The sequence below is a fragment of the Xenopus laevis genome, chromosome 6L, assembly GCF_017654675.1.
Source record: "Xenopus laevis strain J_2021 chromosome 6L, Xenopus_laevis_v10.1, whole genome shotgun sequence".
Classification (NCBI taxonomy): domain Eukaryota; kingdom Metazoa; phylum Chordata; class Amphibia; order Anura; family Pipidae; genus Xenopus; species Xenopus laevis.
The window spans coordinates 1,697,278-1,719,686 of record NC_054381.1 but is presented as its reverse complement, the minus strand read 5'-3'; the positions used below and the strand labels follow the sequence as shown (position 1 = coordinate 1,719,686).

At 43.5% G+C, this 22,409-nt stretch overlaps 1 protein-coding gene across 4 annotated transcripts in view; it reads left to right on the top strand.

Moving 5' to 3' along the window:
- Positions 1-281: 281 nt before the first annotated feature.
- The window catches only part of sspo.L (SCO-spondin L homeolog), a 77,963-nt gene continuing 55,835 nt past the window's right edge, over positions 282-22,409 (top strand). For all 4 annotated transcript variants that reach the window (XM_018241269.2, XM_018241268.2, XM_041565693.1 and 1 more), the window contains exons 1-38: positions 282-416; positions 1,805-1,897; positions 2,573-2,782; positions 3,135-3,217; positions 3,339-3,509; positions 3,703-3,947; positions 5,249-5,351; positions 6,809-6,967; positions 7,309-7,394; positions 8,149-8,277; positions 8,817-8,979; positions 9,833-10,073; positions 10,437-10,575; positions 10,839-10,965; positions 11,157-11,329; positions 11,430-11,651; positions 11,802-11,967; positions 12,102-12,351; positions 12,848-13,028; positions 13,212-13,306; positions 13,476-13,732; positions 13,821-13,955; positions 14,217-14,419; positions 14,785-14,912; positions 15,194-15,303; positions 15,715-15,864; positions 16,293-16,386; positions 16,598-16,992; positions 17,311-17,541; positions 17,886-18,074; positions 18,429-18,665; positions 19,491-19,613; positions 19,717-19,820; positions 20,017-20,254; positions 21,128-21,280; positions 21,365-21,505; positions 21,820-22,002; positions 22,209-22,359. In XM_018241269.2, the coding sequence (XP_018096758.1) occupies positions 1,842-1,897; positions 2,573-2,782; positions 3,135-3,217; positions 3,339-3,509; positions 3,703-3,947; positions 5,249-5,351; positions 6,809-6,967; positions 7,309-7,394; positions 8,149-8,277; positions 8,817-8,979; positions 9,833-10,073; positions 10,437-10,575; positions 10,839-10,965; positions 11,157-11,329; positions 11,430-11,651; positions 11,802-11,967; positions 12,102-12,351; positions 12,848-13,028; positions 13,212-13,306; positions 13,476-13,732; positions 13,821-13,955; positions 14,217-14,419; positions 14,785-14,912; positions 15,194-15,303; positions 15,715-15,864; positions 16,293-16,386; positions 16,598-16,992; positions 17,311-17,541; positions 17,886-18,074; positions 18,429-18,665; positions 19,491-19,613; positions 19,717-19,820; positions 20,017-20,254; positions 21,128-21,280; positions 21,365-21,505; positions 21,820-22,002; positions 22,209-22,359 (6,221 nt within the window). In that variant the 5' untranslated portion in view covers positions 282-416; positions 1,805-1,841. The remainder of the gene's footprint in view (positions 417-1,804; positions 1,898-2,572; positions 2,783-3,134; positions 3,218-3,338; positions 3,510-3,702; positions 3,948-5,248; positions 5,352-6,808; positions 6,968-7,308; positions 7,395-8,148; positions 8,278-8,816; positions 8,980-9,832; positions 10,074-10,436; positions 10,576-10,838; positions 10,966-11,156; positions 11,330-11,429; positions 11,652-11,801; positions 11,968-12,101; positions 12,352-12,847; positions 13,029-13,211; positions 13,307-13,475; positions 13,733-13,820; positions 13,956-14,216; positions 14,420-14,784; positions 14,913-15,193; positions 15,304-15,714; positions 15,865-16,292; positions 16,387-16,597; positions 16,993-17,310; positions 17,542-17,885; positions 18,075-18,428; positions 18,666-19,490; positions 19,614-19,716; positions 19,821-20,016; positions 20,255-21,127; positions 21,281-21,364; positions 21,506-21,819; positions 22,003-22,208; positions 22,360-22,409) is intronic.

Here is a 22,409-nt window from a genome sequence, read left to right as displayed (position 1 = left end):
CCAATTCATTACTATTTAGACTTTCAGCTTCAAACAAACAACCCCCCCCTGTGCTTTTCTTATCCCAGTGGGACATTGAGGGGGGGGGGCTCCTGTCTGTACGTCTGTCCGTGTGGGACTGGGGGGGATACTGGGGAGCCGTTTCCATGTGAAAGGACAGGCGGCAGCTGTGTTTATGTGGGGGGGTCTCTAATCCTGGGACAGTCAGATGTTACACCCCCTTACTAATCCCCCCCAGGTATAAAACCCACAGTCACATCTGAACATCATTATTTACTGCACAACACCCCGAGCTGGAGACATAACCACAGCCTCACTCGACTCTCACTCAACGCTCACTCAACTCTCACTCGACTCTCACTCGACTCTCACTCAACGCTCACTCGACTCTCACTCAACTCCAATGAACCGGGCAGGTAAGAGGGAACCAGTTATATATAAATATACTTGTTATATAGGAAATGTATTTTATTTCTTCTCTTCAGTCAAAGCTCAATTAATTGGGTTTCATCGTTACTGACCCAGTCGCTGGGACTGACCGGCAACAAAGTCCACGAGTTCAGTTATTCAGTGTCGCTATTGTGTGTGATTAATAATATCTATGACATGTGTGAATTTCCTGCGAAATGGCAAAAAATTTGCGAAACGCTAATTTTGACGCCGGCGTCAAAAGTCCACGAGTTCAGTTATTCGGTGTCGCTATTGTGTGTGATTAATAATATCTATGACATGTGTGAATTTCCACGCGAAATGACAAAAAATTAGCGAAACGCTAATTTTGACGCCGGCGTCAAAATTTTTTATGATGCCTGAAACAATTCCAATGCCGGCGACAATTTGACGCACATTAAAGTCAAATTGCAGCGAATTTTCCCTGCAATTTTGCAAATTTATTCGCCGACCGCAAAATGTGGAAATTCACCGCATATTTGCACCAGGCGCGAATAAAATACTGATGTGGGTTAAATAAACATATTAAATTCCTACACATAATCGAATTTATAGTATAAACGTATCAGCATTAGATATTCAGTATAATGACAGCACCTCCCACACCTGCTGCCAACACCAAGAAATGCTTCAGGAGTTACATGACTTTAAAGTTAACTTTAGAATGTTATAAAAAAAGCTAATTCAACGCAACTTTTCCATTGGTCTTCATTATCTATATTTTATATATTTTTTTTAATTATTTGCCTTCTTCTTCTGGCTCTTTCCAGCTTTCAAATGGGGGTCACTGACCCATCTAAAGAAACACATGCTCTGTATGGCTACACATTTATTCTTATTGCTACTATTACTCATCTTTCTATTCATATTCCAGTCTCTTATTCAATGCATGGTTGCTAGGGGAATTTGGAACCTAGCAACCAGATGGCTGAAATGACAAACTGGAGAGCTGCTGAATAAAAAGCTAAATAAGTCAAAAACCACAAATGATAAAAAATGAAAACCAATTGCAAATTGTCTCAGAATGTCACTCTTTACATCATACTAACAGTTAATTTAAAGGCGAACATCCCCATTAATATAATTGTGATATAATATATAAGTTGGGCGGGTTTCAAGTGTGACTAAAATTCAGCTGCTTTATTTGCCTTGACTCACAGTTTTATGAATCACAGAGATCTGGGCACATAGTCTCTTTCTTTCTTAGTAGCCGAGTGCCCCATTTTCACAGTTAGATCAGTAGGTACCACTGGGTCACTCAGATAATCTGCACAGTCCCTTGTATTAACATTCATGAGATTCCTCAGCTGTATCTTATATACAACATGTAACCAACTATTTGTCTTGATTGCAGGTTAGGACTTGGGTTGGTACCACTGTGAGACCCAATCATGTTATGGGCAGTCTTGCTGCTGCCACTGTGGTTGAAACTCACTTTCTCTGATGGGTAAGTTATTAAATACTCACTCACAGTGACACAGACAATCATCCTTAACTACCCTCACTCAACCCCATCACCGGTTTTACAACTATCCCATCCTACAGCCTTAGCTGAACGCCCTGTCTTTGCATGGGCCAAATGATACAAGTCTGACCTCCTCCAACCAGTTGTCGAACTCTCTTATCACTCAATTTGAGCAACAAAACTCTACTATCATTCAGTGACAGAACCATCCACTTCTATTCACACTCAACCTAAGCATCAAATCAACTCTTGCAAAGCTCATCCATGTCAACAGACCTTTTCCCTCACTGAAGTTATAGAACTATCCCAGCATTCATCCCTAATAGCATGGCAATATTCCTAAAGCTTATCCAGGTCAATAAACATCTATAGAACTGCCCCACCCTTCCACCTGAATTATACAACTATTATCTTCAGCAAACTGAGCTATAACCTTCCTTCCCCTGTCTCATACATAGAAGTTTTCTCAATCTTACTGAATTTTCCCCAATCTTCATCTGAATTATATAATTATTGCCTGGCCTGGCTTATAAAACTCTCCTTTCACTCATCGTGAAATATAGAAGACTCCCATCCCAACTTTTTCACTAAACTTGCAGGGCTCTGTCTTCACTCAATGCTTCACTCATTTTCAATATTTCTATTCTGCTGTTCCAGGCGCTGGTGTGAGCGGATGGTCCAAGTGACAGAGAATCAGGTGATTTCACCCAGGCGGGAGCAGTTGGTGCCTTGTTCCAGTGTGTTTCAGTACAACCTAGATGGTTGGCAGTTGGACCAGGAGCAGATGCGCCGGGAGTATGGGGCTGATGCAGGGATAGCCAGATATTACCTGGAAAGAGGAGCTGCTTCCATGTGCTACATTTATAAGTAAGTAGTAGGATGTCTCCTAATGAGGTTAATGAGCTGCCTACACCTTGCAAATGTGACTGGTCGGGTGTTAGGGAGAGTGAATGTATTATTGGTCATTGATAGTATAGGATATGTGTTTGGATTCCGAATTCTAATGAACAGTACTAGCTTGGCTCTATGTACTAAAGCTTTGTGGATGATGCCTACAAACCGAAGAGCAACATTTGACTGGAAATCCCCAACTATTTTGGGATATATAAACTTGCAGTGATGAACATGGATAAGGCAGGACATCAATATCCAGGTTCCATAGCATTATACAACATAACTTGTGGACTCATGGTGTTTAATTGTGTGTTCTCTTCCCTAGACCCCAGGACACAAGGCCAGTTGTGTCCAATAGAACTATAAGGGCATGTTGTGAGGGTTGGAGTGGAGACCACTGCACAGAAGGTACATCAGCTGGTTACATTTTTATTGTTACTGTTGGACAGAAATGATGGTGTTTGGAGAGTTCTTCCTTACGCTTCCCAGGCTGAGTATGGTGATCAAACAACTGTGTTTCTTCCCACAGGACAAGGTTTCCTAGGTCGTTGCTTTCCCAGCTGGAACTGCCAAGACTTTCTACACTCGCTCAATGTCTCTCTCATGAGTATGGAAGAGTGTTGCAGTCACCCTTGGGGCCACAGCTGGAAGAACGTCACTTCTGATTTCTGTTTCAGCTGCTCCTATGTGTCCCCCACAGGTGAATTAGCCCACAAACTAAGCTTTATTCATTCTGTCTGTTGCAAGAAGTGTAGTCAAACCCAACAAACTATATATCATTCCTATGTGATGTAAGACACCAAAGACTGATTATCATGAACCAAATAATAAGCTTGACACAAGGCACCCTATCAAACGTTTCTGACCCATATTTTGTCTTCTCCCCTGAGCAGCCGACCTGGCCTCCCCTTTCCTGATGAAGCCGTACTTCTCCACCGCCTTGGTTGGGGTATCCCCACAGCAAAGAAGATTATTCAGCACCTGTGTGACCTGGGGAGGTTTCCACTTTCGCACTTTTGATGGAAAACACTTTCACTTCCATGGAACCTGCACTTATAGCCTGGCCTCCTCCTCTGACTCCACCTGGGCTGTTTATATCTCTGAGGAGCCCTGCTCCCAAAATGACCAGTGTCCCAAGGTACTTTCCCAAACTGCCCAGGGTTCCAAGGTTACCCCAATGTTTCTATATATCTGTAACCTTGTTATGAAGGTCAGTTAGGGGGAGATTTGGGGTGAGTGATTATTTGTGCCCTGGGTACCCCTGGAACTATAGCAGGGTGACACCCCAATGTTTCTATATATCTGTAACCTTGTTATGAGCTAAGGGGGCCCAGTCTGAAGGTCAGTTAGGGGGAGATTTGGGGTGAGTGATTATTTGTGCCCTGGGTACCCCTGGAACTATAGCAGGGTGACACCCCAATGTTTCTATATATCTGTACCCTTGTTATGAGCTAAGGGAGCTCAGTCTGAAGGTCAGCTAGGGGGAGAATTGGGGTGAGTGATTATTTGTGCCCTGGGTACCCCTGGAACTATAGCAGGGTGACACCCCAATGTTTCTATATATCTGTAACCTTGTTATGAGCTAAGGGGGCCCAGTCTGAAGGCCAGTTAGGGGGAGATTTGGGGTGTGTGATTATTTGTGCCCTGGGTACCCCTGGAACTATAGCAGGGTGACACCCCAATGTTTCTATATATCTGTAACCTTGTTATGAACTAAGGGGGCCCAGTCTGAAGGTCAGTTAGGAGGAGATTTGGGGTTAGTGCTTATTTGTGCGCCGGGTACCCCTGGAACTATAGCAGGGTGACACCCCAATGTTTCTATATATCTGTAACCTTGTTATGAGCTAAGGGGGCCCAGTCTGAAGGTCAGTTAGGGGGAGATTTGGGGTGAGTGCTTATTTGTACCCTGGGTACCCCTGGAACTATAGCAGGGTGACACCCCAATGTTTCTATATATCTGTAACCTTGTTATGAGCTAAGTGGCCCAGTCTGAAGGTCAGTTAGGGGGAGATTTGGGGTTAGTGCTTATTTGTATCCTGGGTACCCCTGGAACTATAGCAGGGTGACTGTTACCCCAATGTTTCTATATATCTGTAACCTTGTTATGAGCTAAGTGGCCCAGTCTGAAGGTCAGTAAGGGGGAGATTTAGGGTGAGTGCTTATTGAACTATAGCAGGATGACTGTTACCCTAAATCTGTAACCTTGATTTGAGCTAAGGGGACCTAAGAAAGACAAGTAGATATAACAGGAATAACACAACAGAGGCGGTTCTAAGACAAGGTGAACATACAGGAGGATTCATTGTTATCGGGAAACCTTGTGGTGTTGCAGTAAATGAAGTAGAAATCTGTTGCCACTTTTTATCAAAGACAGCGAGACTGTAAGTACAGTAGGAGGCTGGAGAGTCACAGAGTAAGTGTTTACTGATTTATTCCCAGACTCTGGAGGTGATACTCGGCTTGGAGAGAATCACAGTGAGGAGAAAAGAGGTCTCAGTGAATGGAGTGATTGTAGAAGAAGGAGTTCCACATCTGCAGAATGGTGAGGGCCACCTACTTGCACAACCTTGCATCTTTCCTTAAAGGGACACTGACACAAAAATGTTCTGGTAGTCATGTGACTGGAGCCATGTTATGGGGTGGAATCATATCTTAATAATGTTGTATCCACCTAATGACTTGGCTTCTCCATGTATAAGGACATGAGGTGTTCCTGTTGTTTACACACAGATTGGGTGAAGGCACAGTTCAGTTTATTATTCGTTTAAAGGTTTTCCACAAACATATAAAACACAATTCAGCATATATAATAATTACCAGAATATCAATCAATTTGACACCATTTGTTCTGGAAGAAAACATTTTATTGATTTTCAGTCTTCAAACATTCTCATTAAAAAGGTGCTCTCTTCCCCATGGCCTGGTAGAGACTTGGGCACAACTAATTGGGATAAACACTGAATTAATCCCTATAAGGTAAAAGAGACCACAATAAGAAGTTTGATGGAGCAAGAGCCCCCTCTAGTGTCGGCCCAGATGAACCCCTGCCCCACTACCTGCCCACGGGAAAGAGAGCAGCCCAAGTGCAGGAAGTAAAAGTAGCTGGAGCTCTGGAGCTGTTCTACTAATAGGAATGGGAGAAAGGTTGAATTTATTTACCCAGAGGAAGATTTGTTAGTTTGCTAGCCCAACATTACTAAGTCTTCTCATGGATCCAATGGATTCTTAGAATCCATGTTGGTTTTTCCTCATGAGATTTGCACATGTGTATGCCATCTACTGGAGTTGCTGCACTTGGTCTACTGATGATTATCCCATTGACTGCATACAGAAGAGATCTGTGCCATTACTTGAGATGTTTGGCCTCTATGTTCATGTTCAAACTCATTATAGATCCAATTTTTCATCTGCCCATATGTGGTCACCACAACGTGATAGTCGTGCCATCTGGTGGTAGGTGGCACCAGGGTCGCCATCAGGGGGGGACAGGGGGGTGAATTGTAGGGGGCCCCCGAGGGTAATGGGGGCCCGGCCACGCCACACTTACTTTATTAGCCGGGCCCCCCATATTTCTGAGAGCTGCTGACTTTGGGAAGACATGGATGTTTAAGGGGCCCTGGCCACCAATTTTCTTATAATGTGGGGGGGCCCTGGCCACCAATATTTTTTAATGGGGGGGCCCTGGCCACAAATGTTTTTTTTATGGGGGGCCCTGACAACCAATATCTTTTTATTTTTTATTAACATGTGGGAACCATAGCCACCAATATGTTTTTAGTTTTTTTACTGTGTGGTGGGGGGCAGACCTGTGGGGTGGGAAGGGCAGACCCGTAGGGACCCGGGAAATTTTGTCGTATGGGGCCCTGCGATTTCTGATGGCGGTCCTGGGTGGCACTATACTGATATCAGGCTGTACGTACAAGACATAAGCCCATTACTTGCCATGTTGTACTATTTATGTCCTCTCTCAATGCCATTCCCACCCGCCTTCTCCCTCAGGGATCAACATCCTCTGGCTTGGAGACTTCATGTTCATAGAGAGTGGCTTGGGGGTGCGAGTGAAGTTTGATGGAAGGAACAACATCTACGTGACTGTGACTTTAGACCAAAGAGGTCGGACTAAGGGACTTTGTGGTGTCTACAATGAAGATCCACAAGGTATTTGGCTCTCATTCAACTGATACAGACCATGTGGGCACCAGACCTACATATCTCATACCATTTCATGAACCCTATTTATATTATATCTGGTCCAGGAGAAGGCAGAAACCAATTTAGCCACCAAGGGGCAAATGAACTGCTTCCTAAAAACAGGACGTCAACGGAGTCTTCTTTGTTACGAGTCAACCAGCTATTCACTGTGTGTTCTGACTCCAACACAGCAATGCCTGGTCTTTACAGTCATGCCCAAAATCTCTCTCTATCCCTACCAACTAATGTTAGACACGTTTCCAAAGATCTGAACCTCTATGATTGATCTACTTCCTTTCTGATTCCAGATGACTTCACTGAAATTGGTGGCAGCATCTCACCCCACGCTGCTGGGTTTGCAAATTCTTGGAGAATTCAAGGCTCCAACAGTGAGGTGGGCACCAGTTTTTTTCTACTGCGCACATTTTCCCCAAGCGTCAGATTCACTATCCATATACCATATTGCAAACTATTGTTTTTAACCAAAAAAAATAAAAACACTCAAATTCATGTAAAAATGCTCTTTTAAGCACTTTTTCCATTTACATTTTTTTCTTCTCGAGATGTAAGCAGTTTGTAATCTGCTAATATATTAAATGTGAAACAACAGCGCCACCTACTGTTCATTTCAGCAACTGGCTACAGTTTTGAGCTCTAACAGCATTATCTAAGCAGAGCAACATCACAAGATATTTGTTTCTGAGGAAGTGTATTGTCAATGACCAGCAGGTGGCAATGTTCTCTCAAATTCAGTATATTGGTCAGTGTAGAAACTGCTCATATTTGAAACTAGCAAATCTAGGTTTACGTTTCATGTAAGAATGGGCAGAAAATGGGATCGGGGTTGGAAACCATGGCGGCCTTTGATAACGATGAAGTCAGTAATGATAAAGCTCATTGTATCTGTTCCATTGCAGCACATCATCATACTTTATACTATGTTCACTGATTTTTGTTTGGCATTTCATAAAATATAGTAAAGTTTAACTTGGTGGAAAAAGTCCCATGAGTTGGGCTCTGTGACGGAAATTGTGTTGGTACTAAGAATCCCGGCTCCACTGAGCTTACATTCTAATGGAAATACAATGAAGTCCAGTAGCCGTAGGATGATTGATATATTGATGTACATGGCACTTCTCCCTGTGCAGAGAACTTGTGAGGATGCAGCAGAGACCGGGCACAGTTGTGATGTTCCTGGACGTGAAGCCATCAGAGAAGAAGCTGAAGTCGTCTGTAGGAAGCTCCTCAGTTCCCCCTTCACCCAGTGCCACTCCAAGGTAATAGTTACTACAATATCAGTCCTCCTAGACATTTTATGAGCCCAATCTGCTCATTAGTGTCATATAATTCTCTATATCATATTGTTTTAATATAATTACCCACAGGCATATGAATGTTTCAGATGGTGGCCCTGGTGTTAGCAGGAGTTGTATATCTACCATGTGATACAGAGAGGTTGTGGCATAGACACTTGAGCTGTTATTTTGGAATGTTTACATTAGAAGTTTCAGGGCCCTGAGGCAATGGGGGGGGGGGGTTAGTAGGGAACACTTACTCATGTGAGCTGATGAACAAAATAGAACAGAAAAACAACCATCTAATAATGAATGTTATTCATCCAATCACATTCCCCCCGCCTGTGGGATAAGATTGTGTCTCATTCATACTGATGGTTTTCCAGTTGCTAAAGATCTCATTTGCTGTTGCAAACCCTACACCCCCCAAGTACCCCAAGCAATTAAGGCTATAGACAATTATACACACAGAACCCCCTGATTGAACTCCTTGGCCTATTTCTCTGCTTCTCTCTTCCCAGGTGGAGCCCAGTGGATACTACGAGACCTGTATGTACACCTACTGCCAGTACCCAGGGAGTGCCAGTGATAGGGCTGGGGCTGTGTGTGAGACCTTCACTACCTATGCCCGGGAATGTGCTCAAGAGAAGATCATCCTAGACTGGCGCAGAGCTGGATTTTGTGGTAAATGTTCATTTGCTACTTACAAATCATATGTCACAGCAGAAGGTGGTTTTATTGATGATTAAATCACTCCCTTAGAGCCCTTGCACTTGTGTCTGCGGCAAATTACTCCTCTGAGCTGTTGTTAGAGAACTTTTGCTGCAGTTTTTCTGCAATTCCACATTGCTATAAAGCTGCAATGCATTTATTCTCCATGCGCCTCTCACAGATTATTGAATCCAGTCTTTTCCAGTAAATAAGAAGGTGCAGAACTTCAGGGTCGGACTGACCTCCAAGGGACACCGGCCAATAAGAAATTCCAATTAACCCTGTATTCCCCCCTTTATAACAGTTATAAACATGTAGCACTATCTGCATATACACATGTGAGTAGTTAAGGATTACCCTAGGAGACCCATTCTGACACCCTGATTTTTTATTTCTTTCTCCTGAGCTTCGCTCCCACACTGGTTCATCTTGGTTAAATTAATCAACCCTCCCAGTACCCCTATGCAGAACTCTTATTCCCTGTACTTGGGCTGCTCTCTTTGCCATGGCTAGGGAGTTACATTCCCATGTGTAAGTGAAACCAGTCTTTTCCTAGCATAAACCCAGCTCTTTATACTTTCTACTGCTGGACTCTTTCTTTATAATGCTTAAGCAGAGAACTCCCAATTATTTATAGAATTTAGTCTACCCAGTACTTACCCAGGTACTGCATTATGTTCCTCTCTACTTTAAATTCCTGGACTGCTCTTTTTCCCATGGTCAGATAAGAAGCATTCCTTGTGAACTAGTGAATCTCTTTCCCAGTATATTTCCAGGTATAGAAGTTGCTATTATCTCTGCTAATTATGGTTCATGGTCCTTATAGAGAAGAAATGCCCAAATGGAAAGGAGTACTCAGACTGCATGTCCTCCTGTCCGGCCAGTTGTGCAGCTGTGGGGAGTTATGAAGATGGACAATGCCGGGATGAGTGTGTGAGCGGCTGCGAGTGCCCAGCAGGACTATACCTTGAGCAAGGAGTTTGTGTTAAGGAGGAAGAGTGTCCATGTTACCACCGTCGGCAGAGCTACTCTCCAGGGGACACCATCAAGCAGAGGTGTAACCATTGGTAAGAAGGTTCCTCCTCTGTCCAACAGGTTTGTCTTTAGTGGTTGTAAGACCTGGGACAAAATGCACTTTAGGGGGACATCATTATTCACTGTATATAACGTAGGACTGTCCATCATGTGGACCTTCAGCTCTTGGCAGAAAATGATTCACAGACTTTGATGCTCTCTTGGAAAATGGCATAGTAGTAGTATTTCAGATTAAACATCGAAGTACGAAAACTTTGTTAGTGGAAAGACTTGTCCCATGACAATATGGACTCTTATCTAATAATTGGACAATACAGCCCAGTACTCCTAATACCATGAGTAAACAATGCAACATTATAAACTGTACAATCACATAAGTCTACCTTTCATTTCAGTGAGTGTCGGGGGGGCCGCTGGCATTGTTCCCAGGACAAATGTGCTGCTGAGTGTTCAGTGGTGGGTGACCCTCACTACGTAACCTTCGACCGCAAGAGATATTCTTTCCATGGAACCTGTGATTACATCTTGGTTCAGGTATATCCTGCAGATGAAGCATGTTTTAGCCCTTTTATCCTAAGTCCCTGTATATTGCAGTTTTTCACTTATGGGAAACCCAGTTAACGTGGACTTGTGTGAAACCCCTGCCCACTGAACTTCTCAGAAATAAAGAATATACTCATTTTATAGAATATGCGCATTTTATAGAATATACGCATTTTCCCAACAAGAATAGATAGTAACAGGAGAGCAAGTCACAAAACAATAATGAGATATTTCCTTCTACTGTACCCTACTAGGACTTTGTGGATGGGAAGCTCCTCATTACTGCTGAGAATGTGGCATGTGGCAGCAAAGGGTCAGTCAGCTGCCTACGAGCCATTACTGTAACTGTCTACAAGACGTCCATCAGACTCAGCATCAAAGGTACTTTGTGTTACATCATGGTGATACTGGATGTGTGCCAGCACTTTACAACTACAAGGATTAACTGCTCATAGGATTATTTATATCTTGGCAGTAGAACCTTGTGATGAGAACATTGCAGATAAGCAACTCCATAGAATTACTTTTTCAGTAATAATCCTGAACAATGTTTGATCTTCACTGTGTTACAGGAGACTACAGAGTAAATGGAAGAGAAGTGACCCTTCCCTTTCTCAGCCCTGACCTAACTGTAAGGTGGGTCTCCTCCTCCTTCCTTCTTCTTCAGACGTTTGGAGCCTACCTCCTGTGGAGCTTGGAGTTTCCTGCTGCCTACATCACTCTACAGCCAGTCTTCTCCAACAAGGTAATCTGCAGAATTCATTTTATTTATTTAATGAAGAATGTTTCTTGTGCTAGTGCCAACAGGATTGGTTGATCCACACTACTCCTAATTTCTCTTCCAGGTAAGAGGGTTATGTGGCACATACAACTGGAACCAAAATGATGACTTCACCACCCCTGAGGGAGATATTGAGACCAACAGCTTCTCCTTTGCCAACAAGTTCAAAGTGTCTCCTGAGTGCCCAGATGTGGGACCTTTTGTATTTGACCCATGTGGGACATACACACAGCGCAGGGAGTTTGCTGAGGAGGCCTGTGCAGTCATTCTCAGTCCTGTGTTCCAGGTATCACTAGCAGATTTGAAGTTGAAAGTTCCATTCTGTTTCTTTAAACTTTTATTGCTATCAATTCAGAAATGTCTGTCTAAAGAAGAACATAGATTTACATATGAATGTCTGATCTTGGTCTCTTGTTTCCATGTACCTTCCCACTAGGCCTGCCATGATTTAGTTGAATGGGAGCCATTCCACCAACTCTGTCTGTACGATGTGTGTGGCTGCGCCCCCAATAAGAACTGCCTGTGCAGCACGTTATCGGCCTATGCTAGGCAGTGTGCTCAGGAAGGAGCCATTGTGTCTTGGAGGAACCAGACATTCTGTAGTAAGTCAGATAAAGACTAATCATCTCTCACTTGCTTTGTTTTGAATGAATCCAACACAAAGAACATGATCACTTTATCTTTATTACTTGGTATGACATCCCCTTTTTAAAAGCCAACCTCTCCTCTTCTGTAGCTGTTCAGTGCACCGGGGGGCAGGTGTACATGGAGTGCACTCCCCCCTGCAGGAAAACATGTGCTGACCTCCATATGGCAGGGACTGGATCATGCCAAGAACTGGAAGGCTGTGTGGCTGGATGCAATTGCCCAGAAGGATTGGTTCTAGATGAGAGTGGACAGTGTGTGCCACCCAGCATGTGCCAGTGCCATCATGGTGCTGAGACCCATCAGCCTGGCAGCAAAATTCAACAAAACTGCAAGAGCTGGTAGGTACTCATGAATATATATTAGAAAACTTAACAATGGTGCATCTGTCTGATGGTCATTTAACTCCTTTCTTGCATGAGTAGAGGACACTGTAGATGCATCAAATTAAATCAGATTGATAGGACTTGATCTATGATCCTTATGGATCAGTTGCTGGACTGATCGAACTTTGTGGTAGGAGATGTCTGATGAAATCACCCTATGACCTGTTTCTCCTACCCCACAGGATAGGTTGATTTCATTGAATATCTCTACCACAGAACTTCTCCACAACCAGATGAACATTGGTATGTATGTAGAGGTGGAGTATTTTAGGTAACCAAATCCTCCCAAACCTATATCAATGTAAGGGTAGAGATCTTTCAATATACTGATGTCTACCAGCAACTGTAAAACTCCTCAACAGGTCTGGTCGGGTGCATCTGAATAACATAACTGCAGTACTACATGTTTACAAGTTCCTCTTCATCATCTTCTTCTCATGCATCTCCACAGTGTTTGTGAGAATGGTGTGTGGAACTGCACTGGCTCAAGTTGCCCTGAAGCAGCCTACTGCCCTGGGAATATGGTCTATTCTCCTGGGAACTGTCTGTTTACCTGTGATAACATGGAGATGAATGGGACATGTTCAGACACCCTGGATGGATGCGTGTGCCCAGACGGAACTGTACTCTTGGTAAATATGAATTTTTCTATCACGTGCCCCTAGACAGTTGTGAAAGAGACATTCCTTGTTGCAGAGATTCTAGTCATTTTTTTTTCGAGTTTAGAGAAGGTCAAGAATTTCTACAGTGCTCTCACACACAGCCCCTGTAGATACATGTTTCTTACCAAAGAAATTATCTTTGTTCCTCTACAGAAGGATAGTTGCGTAACTCCAGAAGACTGCCCCTGTCATCACCATGGAAAGCTGTACCACCCCAATGAGACCATTGTGAAAGACTGCAATACTTGGTATGGTCAAGTTAAGACCTATTGACAGCCCCATGTGACTAACTGCTAACACAACCTAATGTAACTCACTCATCTCACGTGGGATATAACCTACATGATCTACAGAATTTACCCAATTTAAACTCCCAACATACACCCACTGATATTATTAATGCTCTTCTGTTCATAGTGTGTGCAAGAACAGGCACTGGTCATGTACTGACCTCAAGTGTAGTGGTGTCTGCACAGCTACTGGGGACCCTCACTATATCACATTTGATGGACGTTCGTTCACTTTCCTGGGAGACTGCCAGTATGTCTTGGCACGGGAGAATGATGGCCTCTTCACTGTCACGGCTGAGAATGTCCCCTGCGGAACCAGTGGAATAACCTGCACCAAATCCGTGGTGGTGATGATTGGTAACATGATAGTCCATATGCTGAGAGGTAAGTGGGACAATGGGATAGATATGTGATAATACCAATGGGTAATGTGTTTATAAATAATCTGATCTCTAACTGTCTCTCTCACCAGGCAAAGAAGTGACAATTAATGGAATCGCTGTGAGGCCTCCCAAAGTCTATAGTGGGAATGGTATTACTCTAGAAAGGACTGGTCTATTCACCATGTTCATCTCCCAGTTGGGTCTGACTGTACTGTGGGATGGAGGTAGGATGGATTTCTTGAACCTTGCCTCCAGCTAAGTAGATATGGTAGATGCAGTGTACAAGCCACCACTTATTCACAACCACCTTATTTTTTTAAGATTATAAACTTCTAGAGTAAATTAAATGGGTAATCTCCAGTACAAGTACACGTATTGCACACACCAGGCTTTCTAAACCTATGGACCCAAAGTTGTTTTTTTCAATGAGAAAGCAAGGCATTGCCCCCTCCCATACCCTCTCGTTTTCTCCTCTTCCTTCCCAGGAACCCGTGTATATGTGAAGCTGGATCCAGCTTTCCAGGGTCGTGTTAGTGGGTTGTGTGGGAACTTCGATGGGGACACTGAGAATGACTTCACCAGTCGTCAGGGAATTGTTGAGCCCACAGCAGATCTGTTTGGGAACAGCTGGAGAATGAGCCTCATGTGTCCAGAAGTTAATGCTGATGACTTTGAGCATCCATGTACGGTAAATGCAAAGACAACTTTTAAAGCCAAATTAAAATGCTTTAAATTGAGTGTGCCTCTTACTTCAGCCCCCTGGTTGATTTATTAACAAGGAGAATCATCTCTTGTCGTGAATGGTCATGGATTAGATTAAAATTACTAAATGAAAGTAGACCAGAAAAGTAGAAGGTAGAAATGAAACCATAGAGATGCTTGTTGGAAATGTGTCCACAGTTAGCTTTGTTAGTTACAACCAAGGCACTGTTGAACATAAGGCTGCAGGCAACTTCAGGCCAGTCCCTCTTGGTCAGTTTAAGTTGATTGCAAGGTCAGTGAATGGTCACAGCATGACCAACATCAATAATACCAAAAGTCTATTCATTTCAGGAGAACAGCCATCGTGTCATTTGGGCCAGAAAGAAGTGTGGGGTGCTCTTGCAGTCTCTGTTTGCAGCCTGTCACCAGGAGGTCCCTTGCCAGCAGTACTATGACTGGTGTGTTTATGATACCTGTGGGTAAGTACATTGACCCTTTCCTTCTGTATTAACAATACCAGTGTGAACCAAACCATGTCATCCAATCATCTGTATCCCTCAGTATTTAAACTTACTTGCAACTCCCCATTTCCCATTCTACACATCACTGAGCCCCTTTGACATCAACTTGTAAAGCACCAAAGGTGGGCTATATATTTATACATTACATTTTTGGGACAATTTAGCAACAAATACAACCACCATAATTTTTATATAAATGTGTTTTGCGCTACTTACATCCAGATACTTTATCTCTGCAGATGTGACTCAGGGGGTGACTGCGAGTGTCTCTGTACGGCCATCGCCACATACGCAGAGCAGTGCAACCAGAGAGGAGTCTACATCCGATGGAGGACGCAAGACTTGTGCCGTAAGTGTTGACCCAATCTGCCATTTAATCACAAATATAGCCATGGGCATGCAGCAAGGGAAGGACTACAGAGCAAAGGTTGACAAGGCTTCTAGGCTTCTAGTGGTAGGACATTTCTTAAGATATTACTTACAGTATAGTTGTATATGGATAATATACACTGGAGGCAGGTAAGTTACTATATTAATAGGCCTATATCTATACTACTCATAGAGTTAGTAGATGCTCTAGTGTCCATTAAGTTTGTTCCCAGAGGAAGGGGTAGGTGATCACACGGCCCATGGTATGTTCTGCTTCATTCCATTCCATCCAAATGCCACATAGGAATAATAACAAACCATAACTGATATTACTACAGTGTATAAAAGGCATAATCATGTATTCAGCAAGGTTCTCTGCCCCTCTCTCCAGCCATGCAATGTGATAATGGGATGGTGTATGAAGCCTGCGGACCTGCCTGCCCTCAGACCTGTAAGAACATGGAACTGGCGCCTGATCCCCACTGCGGCTCCTTGTCTTGTGTGGAGGGCTGCTTCTGCCCCCCTGGGAAGGTCCTACATGGTAAGAGACAATGTGGTGGCTTTTTTACATTCCAGACACTGTTACACCAGGTGCTTCTTATATATTTCTACACCCTTACTCATCTTACTCACCCTTACACTGTGTAATGCTTATTTGATATACAGTAGCATAGCTACTCTGTATGGGATATGGGAAGCCCTTTTACAGCATCACATGTATTAAATGGGTAGGTTTGTAGATGCAAAACTAGTTGAGAAGCTCCTAAACACTTTTTGCGTCATTGGCCTCCAACAGCAAATCATTTTATAATATGTGATGCCTTGTGTGCGATATTGTATCATTTGTTGATTACTAAGTTTTAGCACCACTCTCTGTACCAAATGTACCTCTTGTAGGTATGAGTGCTTTTGTTGGTGTGACCTCGGTAATATAGTAATAAACACTTCTTGATTCTTCCCAACCTTTAGAGGGGCGCTGTCTGGATCCATCTGATTGCCCGTGTTACTGGGGTGGTATGCCGTTCCCAACTGGAGCTGCAATCAAGCATGGCTGCAAGAACTGGTATGTGACAAACTCACTGAAGCACATTCCAATTCATTCTATAACACATGGCAAAATAAACGTGCCCCAGACTCACTGATGGGTTGTCCTGTGGCCATGAAACCAAAGGAACTCAATGTCTGTCTCAAATTGGTGAGCTTCTCTTAGCTCTTTTGGAGCCAAATCTGTTCCGAATGTCTCACCCCCTTCACTAACTCTTCTCTTCCTAAAGCACCTGTGAAGCGGGCAAATGGCAGTGCCCAACAGAACCCTGCTCTGCCCCCTCTCATTGTGCTGACAACGAATTTGCCTGCCACCTGAGTGAGCGCTGTGTGCCCAACGCCTGGGTCTGTGACAATGAAGATGACTGCGGAGATGGATCAGATGAGATTTGCCTACTGATCTGTGCCCCTCATGAACATCGTTGTGCCAATGGTCAGTGTGTGCCCCTTGCCCATCGCTGTGATGGCAAAGCAGATTGTGTGGACCATTCAGATGAGTGGAGTTGTCCGGCACCACCCTGTGGTAGCGATGAGTTCCGCTGCTTCAATGGCCGCTGCATTCCTGTAGCTTATGTTTGTGATGGGGAACTGGACTGTGGTTTCGGAGATGACTCTGATGAATCAAGTGAGTCAATGGATCAGTCTTACTGGAATAGAAGGTTGTTGATGTAGCAAAATCCAAAAATAGGTATGTGAGTGTAGGGTAGGTGAAGCTGAGACATGTCAGTATACGGGGTGCCATAAAAGATCAGGTGAAGATAGGAAAGGCCACATTTGAATGTAGAGAAGAGCATACTAAGGCATGCTGTGTAGGAAAGGCCATACTAAGGGTATATGAATGTGTGAATGACCATAATGAGACATGAGAGGGAGGCAGATGCCTTAGCAAGGACAGTCTGTAAATACTGTCCTAAATACACCTCCCCACTCCTTTCTTTCTCAGACTGTTCCTCTGAGTGCAGTTCTACCCACTTTCGCTGCTCCAAGGGTAGCTGTGTGCCCTACATTCACCACTGCGATGGCCATGACGACTGTGGGGATTTCAGCGATGAGAGAGGGTGCTACTGCAATGTTGGGGAGTTCCAATGTCCAGACAGGCTCTGCATTCCCAGGGAGAAACTGTGTGATGGGGAAAAGGACTGCCCCCAAGGAACCGATGAGCTGCTTTGCACAGGTAACATATGAATAAGGGCCTACTGGGTCTACTGGGTCTGCTGGGCTATGCAGTTAAATGGATCTGCCATGGGACACAGTTATTTATTATTAGCAAACTATGGTTAGCCTGCATTTTTACAGGTTGGAATCCCTCCCCCTCTTCATTTTGCTTCTCCTCACACTACTGTGAGGCTTGGGTTGTTTATTCTCACTGCTCATCTGTTCTGCTCTTATTCATGTTTCTACATGTCATGTAATGAAATAGGTTTCTAGGGTCAATGAGCTTACACTATAAATAAATCTTAAGTAGCGCATACAAAGATCAGCACAAGATGTATGTATGAGATGATTCTCTATTCCTAGGGGCAGGGACCTGTTCTGAAGGCCGTTGGGCATGTGGAGATGGCTTGTGCATTGCAAGAGAGAAGCTGTGTGATGGGACACCTGACTGCAGTGATGGTTCAGATGAGTTTAAAGCTCAGTGTGCGACGGCTGTGCCTCCCCCTAGTAGTTCAGCTGGTAGTGACTCCACAGAGGCCACACGCCCCACTGGTAAGGACTGAACCAAATATATGCTTATTGGTATGTTCACCATTAATCAGGCAAGGCCAGAGTGAAAGAGATATTTTATATAACTCATTTTTTTATAAACTTCCAGCTCAGAAAACTTTTGCTTAGATGGCCTGATGCTTCTGAACTATCACCCATTGGTTTTCCAGACTCCTCCTCCTCTTTTTCTAAATAATTATGTTTTATTCATATTATACTGACATATATTGAGATTGTTCCTTCTATACATTGATCCCTTCTACAGGGGTGCAGGTGTAATCAAAACCCATAATCCTGTTGCCTATAGTTGTACATGTTCATGGGTCGGACCCACTTAGAATTCTCTTTGTCCTACAGTCAACCCCTGTGGACGTTATGAGTTCCAGTGTTTGAGCGGTGAGTGTCGCCCCAGGGGGTGGTTGTGTGACAATGAAGTGGATTGCAGAGATGGAAGTGATGAGCAGAACTGTAACCGCACCTGTGGCTTTGACCAGTTCAAGTGCACCCTAAGTGGGGAGTGTGTAGGATATGGACAATTGTGTGATGGGATCCCCCACTGCCGGGACCAGTCAGATGAGAGCACAGACAACTGTGGTAAGTGAGACTAGATTATTACAATATTAAATAAAGAATAATGTGTATTGTGAGGATCCCTGAAGTAGATCTTCCAGTTCTACTCTTTGCTTTGTCTGGTGACAACAAGAGATCTATAGACGGAGCATTTATTTTGGAACACCATTCAGTAAACTGGAAACATGTGTGTAATGTGTAGGTCATAGTCACTCTGGTTACACATTACCACAACCCATTCTAGAATCAGATGGATCAAACATTTTTAAGAGAACATGGGCACAGCTTGGTGAAATCAATTCAGTACAATGGAGAAAAATGGCAGGTTGCACCATTTGGGTCAAAATCATCATTAAATTCGGTCTATTTAAACTGCTCATATTTCATTCTAATTCTAGTTAGATATGAACCCAACTTCACTTGAGAATTTAGGCACAGCATGTTGCAGATGTTGCAGAAGAACACTCTTTAGTACAAAAAAAGAAAAGAATATGGGATGGTAGTTATGGGCCATATTCTTTTATAAGGCTTTCTCCATGTGAGCACACTCCTGGCATTTTTATGCTACTGATTTATATACATTGCACTTCTACAATCCATTTATCAATCCACTGATTTAATTCCAGATTTTTGAGCCATTGTTATATACATAGCCAAACGTAGTCCTTATGCAGCTTTAGATATATCTTGGATGACCATATCCAGCTCAAAGTCTCCAGCTGGTCAGCGTTGACTTGGGATATTAATTTCAACTTTCTTGGAGTCAAATGGAACAGTGCAGTCATTTTATCAGTAACTTACAGAAACTCTTCATGAAGATCATTACGACTGTGATTTTGGCTTCTGCAGGTTCTACTCAGATTCCCCCATGTCCTGGGCACTTTATTTGTATGAACAGAATGTGTGTCAACATCTCCCTCCAGTGTGATGGGGCCCCAGACTGTCCTCAGGGAGAGGATGAGGTATCTTGTGGTAAGTTGAGGCATTGAGATCATTAACTCGCATGGGCACAGTCTCATTTACAATACATTGATTATTTCTGTTTTGAGCAAAATGTTATTTCTGTTCCTCGTAGAGAGAAGCCCAGTAACAATATCACCAACTGGACCTAAGAACCAGACAGTACCAGCTTGCCCAGAGTACTCCTGTTCAGATGGCCGATGCTTGTTATTTAAGCAGGTAGAAGGGAAGATTTTTTAGAAGTTCTACAGCATTTTCCTTTGTGTTTTACTTATTTCCCTTGGTGTTTGTGTACCTGCTCAATACAATGTATAACAAAATACTGACCATACAGACTTCTGAGTGATCATCGTGTCTATTGTCATCGTGTCTATTTGTTCTATTTCCCAACTGAGAGTTTTACTTTCCCCTCAAGGTGTGCAACGGTATCACTGACTGTGATGATGGGGATGAAGCATCAGGTTGGGTAGCTTCTGATGAGAGGGACTGTGGCTTCTGGAGTCCATGGGGATCCTGGAGTGAATGCAGCCACTCGTGTGGGACAGGGATGCACAGCAGGAGGCGCACTTGCACCAACCCATCTACTGACATATTAAGACAATGCAGAGGGGAGGATGATGAAGCCCAGCAGTGCTTCACTGTGTCCTGCCCAGGTAAGAAGAAACATATTGGGGCAAATTCACTAAGCGCCGAAGCGCCAAACGCTAGCGTCAATTCGCTAGCGTTGGGCATTTTCGTTACTTCGCAAATTCACTAACGAACGCTGGCGTAACTTCGCTAGTGTTACTTCGCACCCTTACGCCAGGCGAATTTTCGCTACGGATGTAACTACGAAAATTCACTAACGCGCGTAGTGTACTGAACGCCACCTTTTACGCTAGACGTCCTTCGCCACCTCAGACCAGGCGAAGCGCAATAGAGTAGATAGGGATTGCTTCAAAAAAAGTTCAAATTTTTTCTAAGTCCCAAAAAACGCTGGCGTTTTTTCTATATCATGGGTGATAGGCTGAAAAAGATTGAAAATTTTTTTGGGGCTCCCCTCCTTCCCCCCTACATTTCCTAACTCATGGCAACTTAACTATACAGTGGGCACATGTGTAGGGCAAATAAACATTTTATTTGCTGTTTTGAAGGTTTCCCAGGCATTTGTAGTGATTCTACGTATTCCTCCATTGAAATTTGAATTTGACGCCGTATGCAAATTAACCATCGCTAGCGTAACTTCGCTTCACTTAGCGAATCAATTCTAGCGCAACTTCGCAACCTTACGCTATCCCTGTGCGCAACTTCGGATTTTAGTGAATTTGCGGAGCGCTGGCGAAACTACGCCTGGCGAAGTGCGGCGAAGTTGCGCCTGGCGCAACTACGAATCTTAGTGAATTTGCCCCATAGAGTTCATTGGAAGAGAAGCAAGAGTTAGCCAAAATATTCCATCAGCATCATCCATGAGGAGCAAAGAATTGTGTTTAATTTTTTACATAGCACATAATCATATCAATGACCAAAGTACTTTTGTCTCCATTTAGTCGATGGCTCTTGGACACCATGGGTAACGTGGTCCAACTGTACTCAGGATTGCACTGGGATAGTCATCCGCAAGCGCGAGTGTAATCTGCCTAAGAATGGAGGGCGCCACTGCTCAGAGCTCCCGGATTCTTCTTCTGCTTCTTTGGAAATTGGTAATTATATGGGGCAATGTTTAATTAAAGGAGATTTTCTTCCTATCAGAAATCACATTTCTTTATCTTACCCTTTATGTCTAGATGTGTGTCGCCAGGATGGATGTCCTGAGACCCCAAGCTGTTCAGCTGATCTGGAATTCAGAAAGTGTGCGCCATGTCCTCTCACCTGCTCTGATTTGTCCAATAAACGGACCTGTGCTCAGAACCAAACCTGTGCCTCTGGTATGGAATTTGTATTGTATCTTATTAAGGCAAATGTACAGAATACTGTGCTTGGTATACACAAAGATACTAGTAATTATTACTACTACATCAACTGTGTCTACCAGTAAGTAGACAGAACCACAGAGGTCTATAAAAAATACAAAACATATACTGTACTACTCATTCCTACAATTGTGTTACAAGTAAAACTTGTAATGTAACAAATGTAATATTGTATTCATTTAAGTATTTTACCACTCCTATTGGTCTTACACAATAACTAAGACCAACTTAATAATGTACATGTATTCATACTTTCCCATTCCCCTCAGGATGCTTCTGCCCAGAAGGACTACTGTTGGACAGCCTTAACCACTGTGTGCGCCCAGAGCAGTGTCCCTGTGAGGTTGAAGGTGCCACCTACTGGCCTGGACAACTGGTTAAAGTCAACTGCCAAATTTGCACCTGTCAAGATGGTCAGATGAAACATTGCCGCCAAAATCCAGAATGCAGCGGTCAGTCAACAACCACTAAATTAATTCATTCAGTATTTCCACCAGTAGAGACAAGTCGAAAGTCGAGTTTTCTTGAAAACCTTTCTCCGATCATATTCTACACCTACTGCAATTGTCTGTGGATTTACATGTACCCTATTTTGTATCCACTTAGTGGAAGAGATAATTGTAGTGGACGTAATGTATATTATCTTCATTTCTTCCAGTGCATTGTGGGTGGTCTGCCTGGTCCCCATGGGGGGAGTGTCTCGGTCCATGTGGAGTCCAGAGTATACAGTGGTCTTTCCGAAGTCCCAACAATCCCAGCAAACATGGTAATGGGAAGCAGTGTAGAGGCATCTACCGTAAGGCCCGCAGGTAATGTCACACCTTTGGCATGAGAGCTTTCTATAGGTTGACATTGTAGC